We start from the raw sequence: 10,993 nt of genomic DNA, 5'->3' as shown, positions 1-10,993 counted from the left end.
ATACGTTTAGGTATAAATGGCACAATAATATGGAGGTTATCGGATTGGATTACAGGGCCCAGTATGGGAAAAGGCGCATATGCTATTGTTCTATAGAGTAGAAGTATGGATAACGATCAATGCAAAGATCCTCATAAATATTAAAATTATGCTTGTTGTGTCTCTCATGGAAGTTCACTAACAGAATGAAGATCACTTATGAAACAATTAAAGTTACTTGTCGGTAATTCCAGACAGTTTTCTCTAATCTCCCACGATGGCTTATAATGTGGGACGCTGGCAGGTGGAAACCAAGATTGTTATGAAGCCCTCTGGCCGACCTGCTATCTAGTTATCAGTGTAATCACCAGTGGTGGTCGACGATGATAACGCTCGGTATCAGCCTTTCATTGTAAGGTGGAGTGAGCTCGCCATCAGTATCTGTGGAGGCTCTGCCTCAACATCATCGTTGTAATTACTCTTGCGTTCAACCATAATCAGTCTTAACAAGTGTTCAAGTTTGAAAAAAGTGAGCATGATATATAAATATATCTTTGTTCTGCCAATTATGGAACTCGGTGTTTTAGTCAATAAGGTATTGATATACAAAATCTACACCGAAATCGGACAATGGACACCATTGTGAAAGTGCGTTCGAATGAATTTGAAGAATATTTGAAGAAAAAAGTAACCCAATCTGTGTAATCTTCTGAGAAAAAAAATATTTTGATGCATAGAAGATACCAATTAGCGCTAGTGTATAAGAACGTTCGAGTGAAGCAGAACTTTCAGAAGGCGACTTAAAATAAAATAAATTACCGGTTATTTCTTGGTAAAATTTAAAATAAAATAATATATAGTATAATGAAAGACAACAATTTACGCAAATTCATAATAATTAAGCGAAAGTAAGGATGAAACCGTTTCTAGACTGGATGAATGGCAGAGGGACAGTGACTGTGAGGTGGTGAGTGTAGACTGGTGGTCGTTGATCACTGACCAGAGACTTAAACAGGCGACGATGAACACCATTGACGACTCCATGATACCTGCTGTGAAGCGCTACACGGGGGCCATTGTCTACAGGACCTCTCGTAGACCTCCGATAGTTGCATGTATGTATTGGAAAGGGAATATGTTGTAGTAAATGAGGTGGGGGAAGGGATTTTGTTATTGACATACTTGGTGTCCCCCAAAGCCGGTAGTTTATTACAGGAATCAAATTCGTGTAACCGTGTTTATGTAGGGTTGTGAGGTCTGGGTGGTGGTGAGGTAGGTAGGTAAGGATGAACCCTGGTGAAGGTGGGGGAGATGGAGGGTAAAGGCAGCCCCATAAGTTGCCACCTTCCCGGCATGACGGTGGTTAAATGGCTTCCCGCGATGTTTAAAACTCGGGGTTAACACCACCTAGCCATCATTTAGTGCCCTGCCTGCTGGCTGCCGAGTTGTTCCTCCACTTAGTGTGTTACTTGTGAGCGTTGCGCTGTACATTGTCCAAGTGTCTTATTGGAACAGTGGTTGTTCTTTGTTCCAGCTCCAAAATATTTGAATTCAGTGAGTATTGACAACTAAAATTTTTCTGGGTCGTAATTTAGTAAACATTGCACTTCGTGGTTGCATAGCATATGTGGCATAGGCAGTCCTATCCCATTAAAATAGGTAGGGTTCACCTAGTTTTAATTTGCCCCGTGTGTGTGTAGGTTGCGACTCACGTGTCAGGGCTAAAGGTAAGATTTACCATGAAAATTGTTTAGATTTTTTATAGTTGGTCCCATTAAAACACAGTTGATGTTATATATCCATAAAAAAAATCATAAAAGTTTTACATCTTCAAGTAACAAGAATTCTAGAAACAAAATTCCAAAATCACATGCCCCATAAAGAAATGTTGCTAAACTAATTTATTTGAACAAGAATGAACCAGTGAGGATTGCCAAACATTGGCCCTTTTTTTTTCGAAACTCATAGTCCAGTTCAGTGATGAATTTGTAATAAACCAGGTAAAGTGGAGTAACAATCATATCGTAAAGTGGATTTTACGAAGTGAGAAGAGGGTTTTGATATACTTTACAGTACAGTATTGTAATTCAATGACATACATGCACATTCTTCACATATAACTGTACCTATGGAAAGAGATGTTGAATAATGGAAGAAATAATTTGAACAAAGAATCAAAAGTTAATTTTATTTAGTAAGCACAGCAGTGCCTGAACTTTTGACATGGCAACTGGGAGATCCTGACAATAAACCATTTTTTGAAAATGGCATGACTGACTAAACAATTTACCCAGGAACTGTAATAGTGTACTTGCTTGCCTACTGTAGGCTATTATAATTTTTAATTTTTCTCATAGAAGAAAAATTAGTACCTAATAATTAGACAAAATTGAGTGTTTAAAAGCAAAAATAAAAATTTCCATATTTCTACTCCGAAAGGCTGGAAGCTGACAACAAGTTCCTTACTGTATCAATATAGTACAGTATTTCAATGTTGCTAAACATAAAAACATGCATAACTCGTGTTACTTACGTGACATCAGTCTTGGTCATGAGAGCGTACCCGCACCAAGCGGACACACCCACAACGGCAAACCCCATGATACCCACAAGAGGCAGAATCTGAAATGAAAAGAATTTATATATATATATATATATATATATATATATATATATATATATATATATATATATATAAATCATATTATATATATATATATATATATATATATATATATATATATATATATATATATATATATATAAACCATGTGAAGTTCCCAGGCGCTTTACGTGTGCTCCAGCCTGAGATGGATTACAGCTTGAACCCATTGCCATTATGATTTATCATGTGCCAATTCTGCCTTTTACAGTGATTTACCCACGCCACATACATATATATATATAACCATATGCTGCCTACTGCCTATATATATATATATATATATATATATATATATATACAGTATATATATATACACACACACACACACACAATGCATATACAGTACTATAGACTAGTAGTAAAGTTTTCCATTTTTTAATAGGATGTACCCTACTGTTATAATTTTTTAATAATTTTGTAAATTAATTTGTCTACACTGAATATTATTCTAAAAGACTTTTCTCTTTCAGCCGGGAGTGTTGGTTTGGTCAAGGGTGACCTAAATAAGATGGATGGCGTTTCGCCCAATGAACACATGAACGGATCTTCAGGAGCATCACAGGGTGGGTCATCAGGGCGGTCCTCACCTTCAGGTTGGTCGTACAGCTCTTCAAAACCATAATCTGGCAATTAATTACCATCAAAATATTTTCAAGTTTTTATTTTATTTTATTTGTCACAACTAGTGGGACAGAATATTGCCAAGAAGTACAGTACAGTATACTGTACTGGTATGTGTGTGTGTAGGTGCAGGAAAGAGTTTCTAGGACAAGAGGTTGTGTTCAGCAGTTTACTTGATAACATTTATAGCGACAGTGCCTCTAGTGAGATGCCTGCTCAACTTGGTTTTATGCAGCAGTAAATTGCAGTTTGATTTAAAAAAAAAAAGTGTTCATTTTTTCTCCCTTCAGGGGATGCAGAAGGTAAGAGCACTTAAGAGTTCCTGAGAAAGGTACTGAAAAGGTCATTCAGTGTTTAGTCCAGTTAGTGTGTCAAGAAAATTTTATACTTTTGTATGGGTTTTTTTCCCAGATCTGACAAATGGGCAGAGCATGCAAGAATAAGTACAACTAGAATTTTTTTTGGTCTGATGTAATTAAGCTTTTTCTTTAGTGGAAAGAATGATAAATTGTCTTACACAAAGCTGAGAAAGTTTTCAAAACAGTTTTGCTGAAAAGACTCAAGGAGTGTATGAAGAAAAATCAGCCCAAAAGTTGCATACTTGCTGTTATGGTGTAACACCTCATGGTCCCATTACCTTCTTACCATCAGTGACCTGCTGAGTGGAAACCTCTTCCTAGAAACAATTTGGCTACAGTATATACAGTAGCTAACTATTTTCCATAAAGATAATTTGTTATACCATGGGAAATTGATGAGTATCTCCAGCAATGTCTTTCCATTCCTCCCCAATACAGATAAACTAAAGGAAGTTGAAGAGTTTGTCATTTGCTGGTTCATTTCTGAGAGTCGATGTCTTTATACAGTTTGACTTAAGAAATTAAAACAGTTACAACATTACTATATATCCCAGTGTTCCTTATTACAGAGGTTTCTAGCTTGCCAAATACTGGCTAGGACAGTGCGCTATTATGTGACTTCACTTGTTTAATTGCTATGTTGGTTATGTAGGAGAAACATTGTGCATCATTCTGGGGATTGTACTAGAAGATTTAGCTGCCTGGCTAAATCTTCAATTTCACAGTCTCTTTGAGGTGTTATACACACAATTAGATATTTCATTCCCTGGAGTAAAATTGATAATTTGTTTATGCTCTATATAACAGATCCTGCCCCAAACAAGATGTTCGTGGGTGGCCTCTCTTGGCAAACAACCCCAGAGAAATTGCGGGAATACTTTGGCTCTTATGGGACAGTGAGAGATGTTCTCATCATGAAAGATCCCGTTACACAGGTGAGACTCGTGAAGCTTTCCCCATTTTTTCAGTCTCAAATAAACCACATGTTAATGGATAGATAAAGCAGTGTTTGATCTACAGTAGCTGTGAGTGAAACATAATATATATATACAGTAGGTATACTGTATATATATTGATCTTTTATAAAGTGTAATTACACCATAAGGAAGTTTTTTTTTTTTGTGTGTGTGTGTGTGTTATCTATGATTAAATGAGCATCAAAAATTTACTTGACAGGTAGGAAGCAATCTCTATCTTACAAAGGTTTTCAAAACTAATGAAAGTTTTTTCCTCTTGGAGTTATTGATATGGCACTGTACTGTACAATGTGAAATGCACTGCAAGTCTCCCTGAAATTTGTTTCCATCCACATTTATGAATTTAAAGTTGTAAGTTTCTAAAACACTCATGTCAAATATGAATGCAGATTTTTTTTTTTTTGACATAAAGTAACAAAAAGTAAAAGAATTGATTAGATAAAGAGTGAATACTTAGCAAAGATAAAATATGAAAAAGTCCTTGATAAAGATACTTGAATGAAGTACTTTTGATGAATGACAGTGCAAGTAGACTACATTATGGATGGATTAAAGTGGTAAATGTGTGATAAGATCAAGGCTATGCCATTGGAGGAAGTCAGATGACTGGTTTAGGAGACTGCACAGAGGAGACAAATTGGGTATTACTTTAGGAAAAATGTGAGTGACAAAGTAGCTTCATGAATGGAGTGAAGTGAATTAACAGAGCATAGGGAATTTTTGTATTATTATTATTTCCCACTCAAGAGAGCCAAGTTGATGTATGACTATTTTGTGTTCCCTTAAGAGTTGTTATATACTATATGCACATGACATTTCGTAACTGTCCCCAAAAATGAGAAATTAGAGCATAGGATGGGATGCATTAGTCTATGAAGCCATACTTGTGACAAGCTTTGGTGAGGGGCTTGGAAACCTAGTAAGTGCCAGAGCCATGGAGGGCCTGAAACAAATCCCATTAGGCTTGAGGAATTGTGTCTGCCGAAGGTAAAAGAAGCCAATTAGTGGAGCTTCTACTGTGCAGTTGTCAATTCCAGCACTTCTCAAAGAGTTTCTTTAACTATTCATTCTCACATTTTTGTCCTTTATCAATATTTATTAAACTTTTCCCTTCTCCTGAGGAAGGAGTTAATACTTTATTTTGATAATGGTATTACTTTTATATTTACTAGAAACTTGTTAGAGAAATATATCTATAACTATATTTATTAGAAAGTTGCCAGACAAGAAAGTTAACACATAACTTATTAACTCTCAGATAATTCTTTGTGATGGGAGTCAGAGATGGGAGAAGCTGAAAGATGGGTGAGAGGTGAGGTATCTAGTTTGACTTGGGCATTGCTGCCAATGATCAGTGTTGATTTGATTATATTTTCCTTTGTCGCACAGTCTCACAAGTTACTGTATTGGAAGTGGTGTTTTTACGTTGTTGGGCAGTCTTGTGGTGTATTTACTGAGGGTTTGATTATGTGTAGAAAGTGCCACCTATTTAAAACACACACACACACACATGAACACACACACACACACACACACACACACACACACACCGCATGAACACACCACCACACACATGCATGAACAAGCACACACACACACACACACACGAACACACTGCAGCATGAACACCTGCAGCACACACCACATACATACACACAACACCACATACATACACACACCACATACATACACCCACCACACATACACCCACCCCACATACATACATACACCCACCCCTTACATACATACATACACCACCCCCCCACTTACATACACCCACCCCATTTACATACATACACCCACCCCACATATACATACATACACCCACCCCACATACATACATACACCCACCCCACATACATACATACACCCACCCCACATACATACATACACCCACCCACATACATACACATACACACCCACCCCACATACATGTATACACCCACCCCACATACATACATACACCCACCCACACACATACATACATACACCCACCCCACATACACATACATACACCCACCCCCACATACATACATACACCCACCCCATACATGTATACACCCACCCCACATACGCACACCCACCCCACACACGACACCCACCCCACATTGCACACCCACCCCACATACGCATAACGACACTCCACCCCACCCACGACACCCACCCCCACATGAGCACTCCACCCCACGACGACACCCACCCCACGTGCACACCCACCCCACGCATGCATATTCCACCCCACCCACCCCGATGCACACCCACCCCACGTACGCACGCACACCCACCCCACCCACGTGACATACACACCCACCCCACCCCACGTACATACACACCCACCCCATCGCATATACACCCACCCCACGCATATACACCCACCCCACATACATACACCCACCCCATATATGTACACCCCCACACACATATACACACACACACTGCCACTCATACATACATACAAACATACAAGCAAACGTACATATATACATACATATAATATGCATAGAAAAAATTAATAATGTGTAATGCAAGTTTGTGAATTAAGATCACCTGTTTGTGGTCAGACAATTATAATCCTCAATTGCCATATGTTCATGAATACTTCCATGTAGTTGTTGCAGCTGATGAGATACTGTATACTGTTCATACATAACTTATACTACTGCAGCTTCAGCAACTACACCATAACAGCAATTGGTGGGTGTAATAATCTGATCATATAACACACAGAAGTGTAGTAGATAATAAATAGATGGAGTTTTTTAGTCAGATTGTAGCATACATATACAGTTAAGGAGATGTTTTTGTTTTGCTACTGCTGGTTACAGATAAGCTACAGTTGGCTCACGTTTAGGGCATTGTGACATGTAAAGCCTTGATCCATATATGCGTATATGATCACGTTTGGTACCGGTAGCATTGATGGGATTAACAAGCAATTATTGCATTTAGTTTTGGTGTAATCTGGAGAAGTAGCAACAAAAACTTTAGTAATTCGAAACCTTTATTTCTCTCTCTCTCTCTCTATATATATATATATTTATATATATATATATATATAATTACAGTATATGTGTACATATAGCTATTAATTTTGTATGATGGGTAGGATTTAGGCTCGGATAAGAGATTTTGATCTTATGTATTGAATCAGCTTCCTCCTCTCCATATGTACATTTGGAATGCACTCTTATCTATGTCCTTGAAATAAAAAGATTATACTTACTGTATTTCATCTTTGTTTGTGATATGTGAAGAAAAGGTAATTCAATTCCCAGACCATTGTTACATACTGTTTTTGAATAAGTAACATCTTTTCACCGCCCCTCACTCGTATATAAATCTTTTTTTCTTTTTTTTTTTTTTTTTTATTACACCTTTCAGAGGAGCCGAGGTTTTGGGTTCATTACATTTGGAGATGCCAGCAGTGTTGAAAAGGTCATTGCTGTGCCCAATCATGTTCTTGATGGTAAGAAGATTGACCCTAAACACGCCACACCTAAGAATAAGGGACGCACCAACCGCACTAAGAAAATATTTGTAGGTGGTGTGAGTCAAGAGACCAGTGCAGATGAGGTTAAAGCTTACTTTTTCTTCCTTTTGGCAAGGTTTGTTTCATGATATTTTTATTACCATATCCTATGTTGCTTCATACAGAAGACCTAAGTTTGACTGGTGTGCCTGTAACCCAAATCTAACCCACTTAAGCCTTACAGATTTACTAGAAAAGGCACTAATAAAGATATTAGCTCTTGAGATTTATATCGTTATGAATTCTTAATTGCAATACTGAGAGTATAAACTCATTATAAGAAGCAACTTTTTATTTCTTTCAATGTCATGGTCAGGAAATAATATCCATAGCACGGCTGTTTTGACGTTTAGCAAATTACTTTCTTTGCTTTGGGGATTTATCTAGAAAAAAAATAAAAGATTTCTATCATAGTTTATATCAATTCAAAGAGCAGAATAGATTGACTTTTGTAAATTCCCCAAGTGTTACTTTATGAGCTCAGAGTCAAGTTCTTCAATCAATACTGTAATGGCTCCTTTTTGAGAATGTTACCACACATTAAATTTGTCACTATCTCTACAGTATATTACATACTTTTCACCATTCTTAATTATACTTAAAAGTAAACATTGTCAGACTTTGCCTGTGTGTCTATTTATCGTTAATGCTTTTTGTTACCACACCTTGATCTCACATCACATTCTAACGGATAATTAACATAACACAATACAATTTAAAGCATGAAAGTCAAGGTTGAGAGTGACATTTTTTCTCATTTAAATTTATTTATTTGTTTCCTTTTACCGGTAATCTTTAAGCATCTCCAAGTACACTGGCATCCTGCATTTTGTATTATTTTTAAATGAGATGAACACAACTAAGATTACAGTAATATTTCTCAAGAACTTGTGTGTTGTGGTAGCAATTATATTTTATAACAATAGAGAAGCATTTCTTTTTTTGTATTTTAGAGTACTGTATGTATGGTTATTATATTGTTTTACATTATTTACATTATTATTTTACATTGTATTGTTCTCTACATTATATATACAGTTCAAATATACCTGTAATTGTAGTTTTACATTATTTACATTACCATTCTACATTAGCTACACAACAGTATTTGTTTTTTTACAGTACAGTATGTGTATACTGTATACCATTTTTTGTTTTGACATCACAACATTATACATATATAAACTATTTGATACCTGTAGTAAAGGATTGACATACGTGGTAATCCCATGGTAGTAGACCTAGAGATGAGATTCAAGAATATCATAAAGTGCAGTGTAGATACTGTAAGGTTCATTGTGTTGAATAAATCAGTCAGTCCTGTATTAATTATGTATATTTAAGTGGGTGTTGATTGGTAGTCTTTTTAACATAGTTTGGCCATACTTTTTTTTTTACGTTTATTACACTGGGTGTACAATACAGTAATTCTCTCTTTAATTGTTGTTTGAAAATTTTGTTTTCTAATCGGTTGCAGGTTGAAGAAGCAGTGATGCTGATGGACAACCAGACCAAGCGGCATCGTGGATTTGGGTTTGTCACTTTTGAATGTGAAGATGTAGTAGAACGTGTGTGTGACATTCACTTCCACACCATCAAGAACAAGAAAGTTGAATGCAAGAAAGCCCAGCCTGGAGGCAGTACAAGCAGCCTCTCTGCTATCAAAGAGGCTGATAGTGAGCCAGACTGGTCTTGCCAACCCTATAATGACTGCCCAGTCAGCTCACATTCAAGCTGCTGCAGCTGCTGCAGCTGCAGCCCAGGCAGCTGCACTAAGTGGCTACGGTAAACTAGTGGGTGGGGGCGCATATCCTCCCTTGTCAGCCTACCGCTATAACTCCCCTACCTTCAGCAGCTCCCCCTACAGCAGGTCTCCCTGCAGGAACCATCTTTCTGCAGTCTCTGGTGCTCCCACCATGGCCAATCAGGCTGCTGCATTCTCCACCTGCCACACCCACCCTCCCTACTCTTACCACACATGCAGGTCTCACTACCCCATACCAGGGCTATTCTCTCACCAACGTGGATATGAGCTCTTTCCAGGGGGTAGACTGGAGTGCCATGTACGGTGTGGGCATGTATGCTTAGTTGTGCACACGCAGTTTCTCTCAGGTCCATCAGACAGCTGACCATGACTCATAGTTAAACTTTCTCCACCCACCGTCCTAAGTTCAGTTATGTCTTCCTCCCCTGTTCTATTAATTCACTGATCCTCACGTTCCTTCCCCATGCCTGACTTACACTTTGAGTCCAGCCCACCCATCATGCCGCTGTGAGCCTCCTTGCACCAGATATTCTCAGCCTCAGGGAATTGTGCATAATTTTAAGTTGTTCTCTCAGCACCCTTTGTCATATGGCTCATCTTTCTCTATCCAGATTATTCTTTCATTCCTCATATTCTCGTCTTATCCGTTCCCCAGAATCATAAATATTTGTTTTGTGCTATCCTGCTATGTGGCCTTCCTTCCCAGCTCTGTTAAGTATGTGACGCACGCAGTGCCATACCGGACCTTGGTACTGGGCTGGGCTCCAGACCCAGATGGATCTCTACAGTACTTAGTATTATGTCTCTAGGCAGTGCATGCTGCTGCCCAACACTTAGTCCATGTACTTAAAACCATTTTTCTCAAACATGAAGTTTTTGTTTATTTATTTTTGTTAATGTGCGTGTGCGTTTATAGGGTATAAGTGTCATTGTTACCATAACTTGCCCAGGCCAAGCTTAAATACTTAAACACTTGGACCTGCTCAACATGAACAAAGCAAGATGTAAATATTTGTTTGTGGATAAGATTTTCTGGCTGTCAAAATGTCTTGGCACACAAGATTAGGGTGATGACCCAAGTCGACCCATGGAAAATTT

General features: G+C 37.9%; 1 protein-coding gene across 1 annotated transcript; it reads left to right on the top strand.

Moving 5' to 3' along the window:
- The first annotated feature begins 428 nt into the window (after positions 1-428).
- On the top strand, positions 429-10,572 carry LOC121871767 (RNA-binding protein Musashi homolog Rbp6-like). The gene is given in 8 exon segments (XM_042374213.1): positions 429-1,094; positions 3,115-3,237; positions 4,432-4,559; positions 7,983-8,186; positions 8,189-8,206; positions 9,608-9,762; positions 9,764-10,066; positions 10,068-10,572. Coding segments are annotated over 8 exon segments (1,176 nt in total). The 5' UTR covers positions 429-1,000; the 3' UTR covers positions 10,219-10,572.
- The last annotated feature ends 421 nt before the right edge of the window (positions 10,573-10,993 follow it).

Source organism: Homarus americanus, unplaced genomic scaffold (assembly GCF_018991925.1).
Source record: "Homarus americanus isolate GMGI-L3 unplaced genomic scaffold, GMGI_Hamer_2.0 scaffold3806, whole genome shotgun sequence".
Classification (NCBI taxonomy): Eukaryota; Metazoa; Arthropoda; class Malacostraca; order Decapoda; family Nephropidae; genus Homarus; species Homarus americanus.
Note: the sequence above shows the minus strand (reverse complement) of the source record. Positions and strands in the feature narration are given on the sequence as shown.